At 44.9% G+C, this 17,106-nt stretch overlaps 1 protein-coding gene across 1 annotated transcript in view; it reads right to left on the bottom strand.

Annotated features, from left to right (window-relative positions):
- The window catches only part of CPS1 (carbamoyl-phosphate synthase 1), an 88,821-nt gene that overhangs the window by 37,976 nt on the left and 33,739 nt on the right, over positions 1-17,106 (bottom strand). Inside the window, exons 17-21 of the mRNA XM_058839473.1 lie at positions 16,411-16,555; positions 15,871-16,081; positions 14,606-14,804; positions 12,365-12,541; positions 8,658-8,776 (exon numbers count right to left, since the gene is read on the bottom strand). Of these exons, the coding sequence (XP_058695456.1) occupies positions 8,658-8,776; positions 12,365-12,541; positions 14,606-14,804; positions 15,871-16,081; positions 16,411-16,555 (851 nt within the window). The remainder of the gene's footprint in view (positions 1-8,657; positions 8,777-12,364; positions 12,542-14,605; positions 14,805-15,870; positions 16,082-16,410; positions 16,556-17,106) is intronic.

The following is a 17,106-nucleotide window of genomic DNA, read 5'->3' as shown; positions in this document are numbered from 1 at the left end:
GGTGGAAAGTGTCCCTGCCCATGGCAGAAATGAGATGAGCTTCAAGATCTCTTTCAACCCAAACCATTCTATGGTTTGGTGAAAAAGTCCTGCCTAACCCAGTAGGCTGAGTCTCCAGGTTTTGGATTTCCCAAAGACCCACTTTGTGGCACCACAGCGTACCAAAACCCATGGTTTCCATGCTGCAATACCTCCACCAGAAACTCCTCTGCTTCTCTTCAACCCATTCTGCTTCCTGATCTCAGCTCAGAGGCAGGACTTCTTACACAAATCATGAACACCAGAACTGAAGGCATGGATGTGTGTTTTTACAGAAGCAAATACAGCAAACTCCAGCAATTCTCTGTCAAAACTGATGCTAGCAGTCACTGGCTATTAAGGACTCAGCCTCCTTAGGATGAGTGAGTAGACCTGATGACCCCAAGAAAATGAGCCTCTTTCATAGACGTTTACTCCCTTGCCCTCCCTCCCTTCTGCCTCAGGAACACACATAGCTGGCTGTCATATGATTACTGTCAGAGACAGCAAATTGCCTTCATTTGCAGCTTGTTTTCATTCCATTTCTTGTATCTCATTATAACAATATCATTCACTGTCACCCTCCCTCCCAGCTGGGAGGGTGGAACAAAAGCAGTGATTATTTTGCACCATGATTCCTTTGCCTTGGGCTAGCAGCTTAAATTAGGTTAGGCCACTTACTAATCCATGCAGAAAGGTAACTAGTTTTTTTTACAGGAAAACCAGCATGCAAAAGAGAAAAGACGAGTTTCTAGAGGGGAAATGGAATTTTTTCCCATGCATGTTCCATGCATTTTGCCCCATGCATATTTTCCTTCTGCTACTCCTAAAGCATGATAGAAGAAACCAGAAGAATTGGTCCAACATGTTTAATTGGAACCAAATCAGAGAACTGCAAATCCCCAGCACTGCTCTGGAAATCAGGCTGCCTCTCTACATGTAGTGGGCACACATTTTCATAACTGAGTAACTTTTACTTACTAATCATGGTAATTTTTAGCATTTAGGTCTAAACTTTCATGGGAATAATATAAAACAATATGGTAGGGTGATGCTTATCTTGCAGGTAGCAAAACCGACATGCAGAGGTTAAGGGGTGACAATTTTTAAGGGGTAATTCCCACTGCCTTTGCTCAGAGAGAGCCCTTTAAACAAGCAAAGAGCGGAATCAGGCTGATCTCTTTGAATATTTGAGAGCAAATAACCCTTCAAGCTCAACAGAAATCCAGCACTAAAAGACAAGACAAAAATTCTCAGTCCTGGATACAACAAATCACATGACCCAGTCTCACATCACTGCCTCCCACTTTCCCCATGAGCATCACTTACTTTTCCTACACAGAGCAAAAAGCCTTCCAAAGATTAAACCCCCTCACTGGCTTAGCATCAATTCTGAAACAAGGAAGACTAAGTGGCCTTTATTTCAGACTTCTACAACACTCCTCTCCCTAACATTTGCCCTTGCAAAATGAAAGTCAGGGGTTTAAAAGCCTCAAACCCAGACAATTAGACTTTTGCAAGCTACCATGATTATTAAATGGTTGTTCACCTTCTCAGAAAGCTGAAGTCCCCTGCTCATTTTGCAGTTTATAAACAGAACAAGCCTTTCCCCAGCCTTGCTTGTGACTCTGTTTCAGTTTTCAGTGTCGATTTGTAGTTGCTTTTAGGTTAAAATTCCACTCTTGTCATCTTTGCAACTCCATTCACTCACTTCTTCACTAATAAACGATAAGAGAAAATGGAATAAATTCTGCTTAATGAGGAAATTTTCACCTGGCACCGAGAACCTGGAGAAATCTATTAACTGACTGGAGGGATGCTGACAGCATTGAAATTATCAGGAGACCCTGCTCACTTCAACAGAGCCCTCTCTTCCACTTGACCAGCTTTCATCTGATTCACCAATAAAAATGCCTTCAGAAGAAACACTTTTTTTCTTGTCTCCCAAATCAGGCTCTGCTTCTTTTTAGGTATGTTGTCAAGTTTATGCCCATCCACATACTACTTAGGCACATGTAAACGGGTCTGGATCAAAAGGATCAGGAATATTTTGTGTACTGAGAGCCACAGCCTGAGCTGGGAGCGTTTGGGACACAGCTGTGTCCCTGTTAACATGAGTCCTGTGAGCTCACAGGCTCATCACCCCTGTCCCATCACCTCTGCCTCATCTCAAAGCTACAAACCTGGCTTGGATGTGCACAGAGGAGCTGCAAAGGTGAGCAATTCCAGCTCAGCCCACAGATCTTGAATTCAGCTCCTCCCAAGCCTGAAGCGGTTTAAGCCCAGACTAAACTTTAAGCTCAGTTTCACTACAGCAAGCAAAGTGGACCAAAAGTAAGAAGTGCTGGAAGCAAAATGCATTATACCCAGTCCTGAGAGAGCACTCCCTTTCTCAGTACTCTCAGGCCTGCAGGGTTTCAAAAGCCTGCTGAATTTCAGGCTGAATTATGTACAAAAGCATATTCTTTCTTGTTTTCTCACTGTTCTGCTCTGCTTCAAGGCTCCTACTGGTTTCCTTGATTACTTGTGATGTTTTACAAGGTTTTGAACATGCTACAATTTAAAATAATGAGATCATGGTATAAATTCTCTCTCTGCTCCTTTTCTCAATGAGACAGATTGTTACCAGTTTTCCCCTCCTAAGAAACTCATGAGATGACTGACAATAAGCTGTCAAAGGAACGTTTAAGGAAGCAGGAGCTGTAAACAAACAAATGTCACTCACAAAACAATTGTCACTCCATCTCTCTGCACCTTTAACATTCTGGTCCCTGGGCTAATAAATCTCATTGTGGACATCTTGATTTAAGTAACATGAACCTCACACTGTGCCCTAAGACCTGAATGACTCACTCACAAGATTAAGTGAGTTAAAGCAGCAGCTCACATCAAAAACACAGTCAAGAAATGGGTTGTAGATGTTTCCTGAAAGCCTATTTTCTACCCCTGGTAAAAGAGAGCTTTGAGGTGTTTGCTGGGATGCCATGGTACAGACTGCCCTGCTCCTAGCATTTTACATACTGGTTACAGAGACTCCCCAGGAGCTTTTTAAGGCAATGCCTGTACATCCTTTGCATCGAGGAAAACATGCATATTGCATTTTCACAACTGTACAGATGCTTTGAAAGAAAATACAGCTGTGAAATTATTACCAGTGGCTCTACAAGACAGACAGAAACATCTTATGTTAGATCCACACAAAGCACAAACAACAGCACTGAATAGCTGCTTGTATTTTATTTTCCTCATGTACCGCATTCCAAACTTGTTCCCAAGCCTCTCCTGCCCTACAGTTCACAAAGAATTCAAAAGTAATCTTTCCAGTTAGCTGGAGAGGGGCACTACAAATATGTCACTGACAGCTCCTCAAAGAGCATAAATCAGCACAGCCTCATTTACTGTCACTGGACCTGCTCTGCTGGATGCCCACACAAGACCTGTGTGACACACTCTGACCTGTCCCAAAAGCACAGGGCTCAGCACAAACTGCTGCTGAGAAAAGTGGGGGTGCAGCAGGCCCTGTCAAAGAGCACAGGTCTATCTGCATTTCCCTCCCTTCAGTGCTTCCCAGCTCACCTGCTGGTTTTCATTCCATCCTGCGTTCCTGTGCCTACTCCACCACAGCCATGCTTCCAACAAACTGCTTTCAAAGCACACCTTGCAGGTACCCAGGTACATGGGCTCCCAAAAGGCCTTTGCAATAAACTTCTTCTGTGGGCAACTGAGCAGAGCACCCAGCTCCAAATACTGGGCTAAAGTGGGTCTGCACCCTCCCACTTTTGTCTTTTCCCTTTATTAACCTATGTCTCTTTGGGAATGGCAAGAGTGATAGCCAGGGCTGCACTTACTCCTTCCAAGCACACAACAGGCCAGGAGGTGTTTTCTCACATACTTTCCTCCAAAACAAAGCTCCAAAGTATAAAATTATCAAAATATGATTGGTGTCATCATTTCCCACTGTTAGCAGGCTGGCTGGTTCAGTATCTGCCAAAAAGATGACCTGCTGTTTCAATTAAGGTTAATTTAAGGAGTTGAGATTTCAGGTGACAGAGTTCAGGTCGCTGCACTGCCAGACTGTCCTTCAGACTTTGGACAAGCTCACCATCTCTGTGCTTTGCTCTTCACAATGGTGGTTTATTATGCTCCTCTTTCCTCAGCTGAACTCTACTTTACAGCCTTTAATCAATATTGAAATGATCCTCTTTGAGCAGTATACTCACATTTCTGCCTGCTGCAAGATGGCTTTCCTGGGTTTTACTCGGATTTTCTCCAGCAGTGAAACTCACCCTGCTACCTCTACTGTTCCCCCACCCCTATGAGCTCTCAAGTAATGGCAAATATAATCAATTGCAGGTTCCATTGCTACAGAGATACCTAAGTGACTTAGGAACACAAATCCTATTGATTTTTAGAAGGATTTTGTCCCCATGTCACTTGGGCCTAAGTGATGATTTCACCATAGCTGCCTACCTCTTTACCTCTCTTTAATCATGTTTGTTGTACATTCTCCTTGCATACAGCCACTGTTTTCAGAGATCCCAAAATCAGGAGGAAATAAAAATAATCATGGCTGCATACAAACAAATCTTCAGTACAAACAGCCAAAGAACAGATGTAATTTCCAAAAGAGGTTTTCCCTTGCACCTAGGCCTAGTCAAGAATGCCTTAGATGTTACTTCTAAGGCTGGGTTTCAGCTGTCCTCCTGAGGATTCCTGGTATCACTGGACCCTGCTTCAAATCTGACGTGCTCAGTAGTGGCTCCATGGCTTTCCTGGCCTAAAAGTGACATCTCACTCCTTGCTGCCTCAGACAGCTGGACATGGTCTGTCCAAGCTCCCACCTCCCCCATGAGCTGCCAGCAGGGTCTCTCCAGGCCCTTCTTCACTCATGGGACTGGCAAGGCCAAATCCAGGGAAATAATTCCCAGGTTATAGCACATCCTTTTGCACTGCCACTGCTTCTTACACCATCACCTATTCATGGACTGACAGCATGGGATGGTGTGTGCACTTTCCATGTGAGTGAGTACAAGTGGCTTTATTTATTTATGCGCATGTGCGTGGTGGGGAAGGTTGAATTTACAATTACAGCCCAGGTATAAAGGTAATTGGTTAGACAACAACAAAAACCTCCTCAAATGTAAGTTTCCAAAATAAAAAATACATGAGGTCATAGGAGAAACAACAGAGGCACGTGTTTGACGTGTCTGTGATATTACTTGTTATTCTCACAAGTACACTCAAAATGGCTTTCTTCTCCCAATTCAACTCAGGCCATTTGCTTTCCTGCAGGCACATCACATATCTTAAACAACTTCTACTCCATCCTAGAGGGCCCAGAGGAAGAGTCAAATGGAGCCACTGCTGCAGTGTGACAAAGCTGCACAGTCCCACCCAGCACCAGGTCCAATGTTCTTTAGGAAAAAGTTGAGTGGGACAAAGGTAAATGGGGCAGAGGGTGCTCTTCCCAGTCCCTGCTGGCCCTGCAAATGGCTGTCCTTGCCTGTACACCACAGACAGTGCACAAACACTTATCTGGCAGAAAGTTTTTCCCTCAGCATTGCATTATCCCTCTCAGCCCTTCACTTGTGCGAGCAGATCCGTTCCATCCATCAGTGAGACCTCCTGCTCATCCCCAAATCGCTGCACATGGCAGGGATGCCAGGCAGCATGTGCTGGGTGAGAGCTCCTTCCTGAACTGCTCTCAAAGCAAAACTTCCAAAACTGCTCTCCCCCTGCCTCTGATCCCCCTTCCCCACCTGCCTGTCACACCCACTCACTCTAGCTCTTGATTTCCTCTTGGCAGAGAGCATCTCCTTGTCACCAGTCTCTGCAACAGCTCTGCAGGGCCCAAATCAAGACTCTTGTCACTCCAACTGCATCCAAAACCTGACTGCAAGGAACCTCCAAACCAACACAGAGACAGAAAGGAAGGGCTGGATCCATCCAAACAGCCCCCAACCAGCAACAATGCCTGGAACAGGGCAACCACTTCTGGTTCTGCTAACCATACTCTAACAACAGAAAGATTTAAAGCAATGATGGCATCACCTCTTATTCTTTTCAATTGGAAATTAGCCTGTAGCACAGGTAGAACTCATGCCAGGCATGCTGGGGACTGGAAACAGCTGGCTGCAGGAAGAGCACACGTGTGCCAAGTCTCATCTGCATCACTCAATTAGCTTTCCCTTGGCTATGGCACAGATATGTTTCCTGATGTGGCTCACTGGACTAGCCTCTTACTTCAAGCCCCAAGTGTTTTTCCCTGGCTCTTTCCCTTTCTGCCTTCAATGCAATGCAGCTGCACAGTCCATCCCCTCCCTCCAGTGCTGGCTGGGAGGTAAGACAGTTTTGTTGCAAAATTGTGAGCAATTATAGTGGAGTGGAAATCTGCACTGGTAAGTGAATGAAGGTAAAATAATTTATATGTTCAGTCTGGAAAATAGAAGGCTTTGGGGTGACCTAACTGCAGCTTTACAATACCTGAAGGGAGCCAACAAGAAAGATGGAGAGAGACTGTTTTACAGAGCAAGGAGTGACAGTGATGCCAAATTGAATTTTGCCCTTTTTTTTCTGTTATATATTTTCTATACTCTTTACACATATATTTGTAACTCTGTAGCCTATTGTAGTATTTGTAGCTAGCATTTTACCTACTCTGTTAGACAGAAAGACAAAATAAATTCCCCAGTGGCTCCAAGCTGTGCACATTTAGGATTAGATCCTCTGAAAAGCCATAGTTGAAACCAGCTCTCTGAGACACATTTTCATAAACAAAGTTTAGTTCCTATCCAAAAGAGGGGGAATTCAAAGAGGGTTGAACCAGGGGGGAATAACCTCACCACTTATGTCTCTAATTGGGGATTCTTGTCAGATAGGATAATTTGATAAACATAAAAATTGTATATGCATTTTGCTATGTGAGCATCTTTGGTGTTTTCCATCTGGTGAATTGTGCACCTAAGGATCCTTACAAAGGTCACTCCTTTTATCACCTGTGTCTGGCTCATGATTTTAGGACCAGTGAAAAGGGGGACGAGGGGGAACAGGTTCACACTGACAGAGAGAATGTTTAGATTAGCTATTAAGAAAAAATTCTTCCCTGTGAAGGTGGAGAAGGCCTGGCACAGAGAAGCTGTGGCTGCCCCTGGATCCCTGGAAGTGTCCAAGACCAGGTTTCCCAGGACTTGGAGGAACCTGGACTAGCAGAAGGTGTCTCTGCCCATGGCAGGGGGTTAGAACTAGATGTTCTTTAAGAACCCTTCCAACTCAAACCATTCTGTGATTCTATGATACCACCCACGATCTGATTTCAACTGCAAGAATCCACTTCCAAGGGACACAACTTGCTTGTGTCTGAAAGAAATGCAAGGCTGGGTAGTGTGTGAGGGCTCTGTACAGCAGTCTGCCTGGGCACCACAAGGATGAAAAACCCTGTAGGGTGCTACCAGCTACTGATCACTGCTCATAAAATCATCTGTCACCCATGGCAGGGAAAGGGAAAGCAACCTCAGCCATACAGGAGGGTTCAGGCAGATCAACCTCTGTGGAGTGATCCTGGATTTACACCAGCTGAGGATTCAGCCAGCCTCTGGGGCCTCATTCCAGAGCATCCCACTCCAACAAGCTCAAACTGATCCTGGATATATTGGGGTGGTTTGTTTTTGCTCAGGAGCTGCACATTTAAGAGGCTCCAGTGCAATGTGACATAGGTGTTAGAGGACAAAAACTTCTGCAGCCAAACAACAGACCTCTACAAATAATCAAGCTACCCCTTCTCTTCCACATCTCTCTCCACATTTATTTTTGCTCAGCTCCAGCTCCCGGTTGTTCCGGCTGCAAGGGAGAGCGAGAGCTGCTCAATGAAAACACGCAGCTGCTCAAAAAGCAGGGATAGCACAGGTGAACCAAGAGTGGCTCAGAGCTCACTGCACTCCCAGTGCCATCGTGTGGTGACACCTGTGCTACCAGAGGCAGCAAATCCAGCAACACTCGGCCAATAACTCAGCAAGGAGCCTCTCCCAGCCTCGTAAAACACCACAGGAAAGCTCAAGTCAGCAAGAGTCTGAACTGAAATATAGCCCACTCCTCTAATTTACTGCTATCTTTCCTGTTGGCTTTTACATGGTCATTTTTCTTGAAGGATGAAGATTTATATTTAAATATTTCTGGAGCCATAGATGTTTGAAAGTGTGGTACAAAAACAATATTCACATATACTGCACAATCACAGCAAAGCAGAAAACTTAAAAATCAGTAGTCCAGGCTGGAAATAGAATGCAGTGTATGTGACCCTCAGGTGCAGTAAGTCAGGACAAGTCCAGCATTGAGTTTGAGAAGTAACTCTGTCCTAGGTTCATGAGTTGCTCATCACAGATCATCCACAGTCCCAGTCTTAGTCTCAGAGATAGTGAGGATTTTCCAAAATAAACCATAACTTCCATAATCTAAGGAGTTATTATACCAAAAAGAGTATGCTCAAAAAATTTCTGCTGACTGAGACACTCAACTGGGTTTTAACACAACGCTGTTTATTCCAAGGAGTTGAATTCTCAGCTTTAAATGCATCTGTGCTTACCATAGGTTTCTGAGCAGGATTCCCAGAAGAATTGTTGTGTCCTAGGACAAGGCTTTTTTACCTGTTCACATCCTTTAGGATCTTCTCCATGTTCACAATGCTGCGCATCTTATACAGGAACCACTTGTCAATGGCTGTGAGTTTGTGAATGACATCCACGGGGACTTCGTTATCCAAGGCCTGCCAAAAAACAGGACAGCACCAAACAGCCCCTTTAACACACACTGCACAAATACAGATCCAGTCTGCAAACAGGTAGCAGCAAGGATACAGCATAAAGAAAAGAAGTTTTGTAGACCAAGCTGTACAAATCAAATGTTCATCTACCTCCTGACCCTGTCTCCTTGCAGCAGCAGGAACTGTGCCCCATGAGGAGTGCAGGGAGGCACCAGCCACTTCTCCCTGTGCTCCAAAAGCTGGCTCCTGTTTCAGTGGGAGAAGTGATTTGCTTTTCACAGAGCCAGCAGCCAGACAAGCTGATGACAACAAGGCTGGGTGGCCACTGAGAACGTGCTCAGCCACAGGGAGCCACATCCAGGCTGCAGTGGCCAATGCTCCATCTGCACCTCTTACCACTCAAGTTGCCTAAATCTCAGGCCCACTGCCAGCCCTAGCTGAAAATGTAAAACAGGAAGCTCTGGATTCTCAGCTGTGAAGGAACATTTTGCTTTGGAGCATAAATCTTGATATACCCTTGAAATACAGGGCTGAATCAAAGCATGTGGCCTTGCATTACATCTGAAGCAAGGGAAAGTCAGGTCCTGGGTGATGCTTGCTAAGTATAGCTCTAACATCTCTCACTCATCCTCAAGATAATCTCAAGACCATTCAAATTTCCCTTCTTTCTTGCTGGGGTTGCTGATGGGTTTGGGTTTTTTTTTAATCAATTATTTACAGCCATGGGGTAAAAAGGAACCCCACAGAGATATTATTCATAAAACAATGGGTTACAAAACATCATAATATTTAAAAAAAACAACCCAGCACCTCAGAGAGCCCTCAGTATGATGTATTTTCTATCAATGCAATTTCTTGGGTCTCACCAGTGGTGCACAGTTACAACTCTCCTGACAAAGCAACTATAATCAACCATAATGATAATGCCAGCACGGTATCTTTGCTGAGCTAAAGTAATCAGGCTCATTAATTTCTTACCATGCTTAATTGTTTTCTTGCAGGGCAGCATCTCTGGAACAAATCCAGAGCAATGGATTTGTTTGAAGAAAATTCCAGAATTGATCCAGGAATGAGCTTGGTCCACTGCACCCCAGCATTATTCCCCCACAGCAGTCCCTGAGCACTGGCAGTGAGCAAGTTGGGCTTCTCAGACATTTCTGGGTACACTACTGGTATGAGACAACTGCTAAGGGGTCCTTCCCATCCTGATTCTTGAGTGCTTGGAGGGTGAGTTCACGTTGCCACATCAGTGGGATGTGAGCAGGTCTTTTTTTTTCTGTCCATCTATTTTTAAAAAACACAGGCAGACTTGAGATCTTCAGGATCTCCAGTTCTCAGTCAGTGGTCACTGAGCCACACATACACACACAGGCAGCATGACCACATACTCTAAAGCTGGTTAGAACACTTTATTAAAAAATACTAGGGATCTTCAAAGGAAACTAAAAACAAAAAATATCTCTTCCACTCATTTATCAGGGGAAGGGGCAGAGAAAATCAACCATCTTCATCCCTGTTGCATAGATCTGGAGACTGGGAGAGAAGAATGATTTTGCAGACATTTCTTGCTCCCTATCACCACACTCCAGGGGCAAATCAGGTTTCCAGGCAATCGTGTAGAATTTGTTCAGGGAGGCCCTGAACTCCAGTGGCTTTCATCTGTTTAAACCTGAGTGAAGGAGAACAGCCAAAACACACCATGGAAGAAGGAGGAGAGTGACACAGCAGGACAGTGTGACTTTAGAGCCCTGCTCAACTCCAAAAGCATCCTTCCCATGAGGGACTGCTCCACACTGGAAAGCCAAGGGGTTTCACCTTCACACCAAGAGCTATGGAACGAGCCTGGCCTCCACGCCAAGCAAGAGAGCTTGCTCTAAGGCCAGCACCCTTGCTCCTTCAGTTCCATGCTGGCTCCTCACCTGAAGAAGTATTTAGCTGCCTATGGACAGCAACACAAGTGCAAACTACACATCTGTAGTGTGGCCAGCTGGGAGACCAGGGCCCTGGTGTGAAACAGAGTGCATCAACTCCACAGCCTGAGCCTTCTGGGGCCACTTGTGCACAGCCTTAAGAGGAGCAGAAAACACCTGACACAACCTGAGCATCATCAGGGGATTATTCCCCCTGTTCCATCCTTGCAGCACTCCCACCCAGCACTGTGGTGGGCAGAGGCAACTCTTTACAAGGAGGGACTAAGAGTTTGTTCTTGCTTTTTCCACCAGATCCCAGTGAAAACAGTAGCAGCTGGGAATACCCAGTGTTCAGTGGCACCCAAACTCACCTTCATCTCCCCAGATTCCCTGTGCTAACATGGGGCTAATTTAAATCTTTCATAAAATCTCTCTGAACCACTCAGAGACTCGAGAAGTAAGATTTTTCTCTCAGGCACAAGAAAAAGGCTGTAATAAAGACCATACACAGCTGCTGAAGGATGAAGACATGCACTTCCCCAGCTTGAAAAGCAAGAGAGAACAGCTGGACAAGGCACACATTTATAAAACATTTTGTGATTTTTCTTCAGGCCATTCATAAGAGGAGTAGCTACGTGAAAACCTTTTAACTAACACAGCACAGGCTCAGCTCCTCACTCAGGTGGAGACGTACCTACACAAGAGCACAAAGGGCTGAAAGACTCCACCACACAAAATCAGGGGCACAAAAAAGAGTAATTGGGCATTCCCTGCCAGGAAGGTTTGCAATCTTAAAAAAAATCAAGCCAACAGGTAAGCAGGAGTGTATAAGACAGCTGTGCCCTACTCTTCATAGAGGGTATGGACAGATGGACATGTTACCTGCAGCAAAACCAAAGTGTGAAATTGCACCTACCTTCTAAAGTAACCCCACATTTACCACATGATATGCACAGGCAAACACTGAGAACATGAAGGAAGAAATAAATTCGCACCCTAGTCCCCTTACAATAACACTCCCTGTTACACAGACACCTTCAAGGATGAAGTGATTTGACCAGTGTGACAGAGAGGAGTCAAAAGGATGCAACAGGAAGCCAAGCCAGTTCTGAAGAACAGGGGATTTCTTGTCTGTGAAATTTAACACAGTTGTGCAGTTCTTTTTGTTTAAAGTCCATACCAGTGCATCCATTGCTAGCAGACAGTGCTCTCACACACTGCAGCTTGCCATTCTTTATCATCCTTTGTGTTTCAGTTCTCAAAAGGATCTTCATTTATTCCTTTGTAAGCTGCAAAACTGACCAGTTTTGACTGGCACTCACACCAGTGTAAATCAGGGCTGAGCACTAGCCCATGTTTAGCAGACAAATATAATCTCACAGGAGAGGAATCCAGGTGTCCACCAGCACTCAGCTACAAACTAAAGTAGCAGGACACCAGAATGCACCTGATGCTGAAAGGCAACGAGCACAGGCTAAGATTGTACCACCAAAAGGCAAAAGCATTGCCTGAACATGAAAGATGCAGAGAGCATAAGCAAGAATCCTACTCAAAGCACTCCCAGTGAGCTTGACAGGAAAGCAAGAGAATGAAGAATATTCAGCCTTTGTCACCTCAGTTGACCCAACCTGGCAGCTCCAACTCAAGGGGCGTAGTTCAAGGTCTTGCTCTCTTTTGTTACCTTGGCTATTGCGTATATCCGAGTGCTGGATGGCTCAGAGAGCTCCTTCTGGAGATCCACAATGGCTGGCCAGGCTTTATTCATAGGCAGATGTGAAACAAAGCCATCTACTGAGGGGTGGCACATCCTCAGGGCCTTTTGGAAGCTCTCTTCAAAGGTGCGTCCGATGGCCATGACCTGTGAGGGAGAGCACACCCACGTGAGCCACGGTGAGCCGAGCCTGGCTGTGCCCTGAGTGACAGAACAGGGAGAATCCCAGCCACAGAGAGATGGCAGCCCTTGGACTCTTCCCTAAAATAGTCCTGCTGGCTGTAAGGTGCAGCTGACTGAGCCTTGGTAGCTTCTGGATCTGCCTCTGCTCATGGGGGGTTCTGGACAAGTGACTGCTTTTGGTTTCCACCTCCATGTCTATTAACACACAGGAGGATGCTGCTCTCCTCTGGAAACTGCTTTGAGGGAAGAGCTCTGGTGGAGGGAAACATTATGGAACCACATGGGTATAGTAATATAAAAGAATATTTCTGTTTAGCCTGTTAGAGATAGAAACTCACTGTGTGGGTTTTAAGGTTCAGGAGAAATCTGCTCCTCTTCCTTTAAATTACATTTAACAGTATCTCTCCCCTGTGAGGCTTCTCTTAAATGATTACTCCAACTTGGTGTAGCAGCACTGGGGTTTCCTTCCTTCAGTCTTGACACCATATCTAATAAGAAAACAAGCCTTTCTGTCTAGAAATCTGTGAGGTAACAGAGCCCTTTCTCAAACTTTTACATTTTTATTTTCCGGTGCAGTGAGACCTCAACAGCATAAAAATCTTCTCAAACACAATGCTGAAAAATGTCAAAAGAAAAAATAAAATCGCTTTCTCTGTTCTCACAGCTCCAGGCCCACTGCCCAGCACAACAGAGCTCAGAAAGAGCCAGACCAGACTGTTCAATTAATAAAAATGCAGTGGGTGCTGCGATCTGGCTTCAAGTTCAGGCCTTGGGAGATGACTGTGCCATACTAATAGGAAGACAGTGGCAAGAAACTCTTTGCTTCAAAGACTGTGTCTCCTACCCACAGGTCTTGCAGATTAACCTTCCTGCTCTGTACCCCCACCAGGTGCAAACTGCATCCCTTGGGCTTCTCCATCCCTGCTTCAGCTCACCTGCACTCTCAGAGCACTGACTCTCCCTGTGTCTCTGTTCTGCCTTTACCCAGCATCCTGCCTGGAAAAGGACACAGGCTGAGGCACTTCTGTGACATATGAACTCTGGAAGGACTCAACCTCTCCTTCTGCAAATGTGTATGGCCAGGAAGTTCCACAGCCGATGGTGCAACTGTATTTAGGAACTCCAGTTCTACAGAATGCTCCCAAAACCCCTAAGCAGAGAGGGTTCATATCAGGAAGAATCATCTCACTGAAAACAAAAAAGCCCACCTCATTACCATTAAAAACCAAAACTGCCAATGGATGATCAAATTCTAATTAATCTTTCCAGTTCTGATGAAGGCTTCTTGTTCAATGACAACAATGATATTAGGAACATCTTGCATGACAAAATAATTTAATAAAATAGCTATTTGAAAAGGCAACTGAAAAAATACACAAATATAATTATTTTGCTTTGGTAGCTGATATGCAATTAACTAATTAAGTGGGTAATTTCTCAATTTTGCTTCATTACCCCCTTCTTAAAACATGGTCTGAAAATACTGTTACTGTCCAGACATCTCAAAATCTGATGTAAGAGACTTCATCTCTAAAAGAAATCAAAACTTGAGAGCAAGATGACAATTTGTGTTTGGATTTGGAAGAAATAAGCTGAGAACTGGCTCATGGTTTTAACAGAGAGGACAAATAACTTGGGAAGAACTGAAAGCTGTGGCTCATGGGCACCGCTAAAAATCTTAACACACTCCTACTGGTGAAATTATAGTGTAATTAACCAACACTACAGAACCTCAAACTGAAAAGTAACTCTGAGAGCCCTGGAGTGAGTGTTAAGAACGAAGTCAACCCCAGGTGATCCATAGTGATCTCTTCCTTTAGGAATCAAACCATTTATGAATCCACACTGTGATATTCAGCATCACAGAGTTCTTACCAATTTCCATTAATTATCCTACTGGATAAAGATCATTTCAGCTTAATATATATTTTCACATTAGGTCCTTGAAGACTGACGTTCTGAGGGTTTCCAAGTGAGAGAAATGTCTTTCCCAGGTAGTGGAATGGAAGGTGAGGGTCTTGCACTCACCTCTCCCACGCTCTTCATGGAGCTCCCAATGCGGCTGGAGGTGTGCTGGAAGCGGTCCAGATCCCAGCGGGGTATCTTGGTCACGACGTAATCCAGGCTGGGCTCAAAGCAAGCACAGGTTTCTCCTGTCACCACATTCTTGATTTCTGGCAAGGGAATCCCCAAGGCAATTTTGGCAGCGATGAATGCCAGTGGATACCTGTCATAAAGGAGAAGTAGGGCACAGGAGAGTGGAAAGAACTCGGGGTTTGCAAATCCCAGGAGTGGATCCAGTTAAACAGAGGGGAGGTGATCGTTCCTCCTCAACACAATGGGAAGCTCCTGTGCTCAAGCACACCAGGACACACCCAGTCTCCCACCTCAACTCCTTGCAGAGCTACCTCCCTAGCTCTGGGACTTGCTTTATTATCCACCCCTTTCAGTAGCTGTCACAACCACAGTGAGCCCACTCTTAACAGATATGTTTAGCTGCAAGTCTGTCATCCAAAAAGAAAACAATCAAACACCCACTGTCCAACAAAATGGCTCGTCTCCAGCCTGCTATGGCTCTTAAATAACCATAAGAGTTGATGAGAACTGCAAATTAGAGATTAATTTGTGCCTCTCAACAGCATCTGCAAAGTGCAATTAAGAAGCCAATTTTTAAGCAGCCTGCTTTGACTATCCTTATCTTGATTTGTTTATGATTAGCCAACAAAACAAAGGCAGCTAGCAATGCCATTTGCATCAATCTGACAGACAGCTCATTAATAACTGTGCCCTCTGGGTCCCAGAGATGATTTGCAGCCAACATATGGATACAGTGGATGTGCTTTGTAAGGATTAGGCTCCCACACACGTGCCTCCTGGGAGTTTTTCCATTTGTAGTAACAGCATCAGCAGGCTGGAATGACCTGGAGGGCTCACTAACCCCACCCTCCATCTCCCAGCAGGACCAGCTCTCCAAGGGTCAAACCTAACAGATGCTGACAAGAGCTGTTCTTAGAAGCTTCCCACGCAGAAATCTGTACCTTACTGACCTGACTGCTCCAGAATTCTCTCTAACAGCCAGCTTCAGTCCTCCTTGATGAAAATGAGGGCTACAGCTCCATGTTTTAACTACGTGGAAGACAGACACCAGAACTCTTTTTCCTTGTAGCTGTCACCTACTTATTTAAATAATACATCCCAAATCCCTTCTTCTCTCTTCCTGTTCTGCTCTGCTCAATTTTTTGTTTGTTCATTTGTTTGCTCTGGAACATTTTAGTTTTTTAAAGTAATCTTACCCTGTGGCCTTGGAGGCCAAAGCTGAACTTCTCGAGAGTCTGGCATTAACTTCAATGATGTAGTACTCCAGGGAAGTTGGATGCAGAGCAAACTGGACATTACACTCTCCCACAATGCCCAAATGTCGGACAACTTTGATGGCACGATCCCTCAGCATCTGAAACTCCTCATTATTAAGTGTCTGGCTTGGAGCCACTACAACAGAATCTCCTGTTTGTCACAAGGTAGCAGAGAAGGAAAATGAGAAGCAACTCAGCAGCAGTAAATTGTGGCCACACAAGTCCCTGTCTTTGCTAAACCACCACTAGTAATGACATTAGCTGAGATTACAATTTGTGCATGCACAGCTGATGAAAAGCACAGATAGCCAGAAGCCCACAGGTGTAGGTTTAGTTTGTTTCACACCCTATCTGTCTGTACTCAGGGCCTGAATAGTATTTTTCTAGCCCACTTCATCAATCACAAAGCTCTGTCAACAACACCAGGCTGAAAGACACCGCATAAAAAAAGTCACTGAGCCACCCTGTGCCCAAGCCTACCTGTGTGGACTCCCATGGCATCGATGTTTTCCATGTTGCAGACAGCAATACAGTTATCAGCAGCATCTCTCACAACTTCATACTCTATCTCCTTCCAGCCAACAACTGACTTTTCCACCAGAATTTGGTTAGTCATTGCAAATGCCTGGGAATAGGTTATGGGAAATAAACACCAAAAGAACGCCACAAGACCCCCCAAAAAAACATCACCAAACCCCTTATTAGACCATATTGCACCATATTTAAGACTGATAACAAGCACACTTCCTTCCTTCCTTCCTTCCTTCCTTCCTTCCTTCCTTCCTTCCTTCCTTCCTTCCTTCCTTCCTTCCTTCCTTCCTTCCTTCCTTCCTTCCTTCCTTCCTTCCTTCCTTCCTTCCTTCCTTCCTTCCTTCCTTCCTTCCTTCCTTCCTTCCTTCCTTCCTTCCTTCCTTCCTTCCTTCCTTCCTTCCTTCCTTCCTTCCTTCCTTCCTTCCTTCCTTCCTTCCTTCCTTCCTTCCTTCCTTCCTTCCTTCCTTCCTTCCTTCCTTCCTTCCTTCCTTCCTTCCTTCCTTCCTTCCTTCCTTCCTTCCTTCCTTCCTTCCTTCCTTCCTTCCTTCCTTCCTTCCTTCCTTCCTTCCTTCCTTCCTTCCTTCCTCCCTGTTTGAAAATTTTTATGTGATATGATGAGGTGAAAAAAGGGTTAGGCATGCATGC

The sequence above is a fragment of the Poecile atricapillus genome, chromosome 5 (assembly GCF_030490865.1).
Source record: "Poecile atricapillus isolate bPoeAtr1 chromosome 5, bPoeAtr1.hap1, whole genome shotgun sequence".
NCBI classification, from domain to species: domain Eukaryota; kingdom Metazoa; phylum Chordata; class Aves; order Passeriformes; family Paridae; genus Poecile; species Poecile atricapillus.
This window is presented reverse-complemented; position numbering and strand designations above follow the sequence as displayed.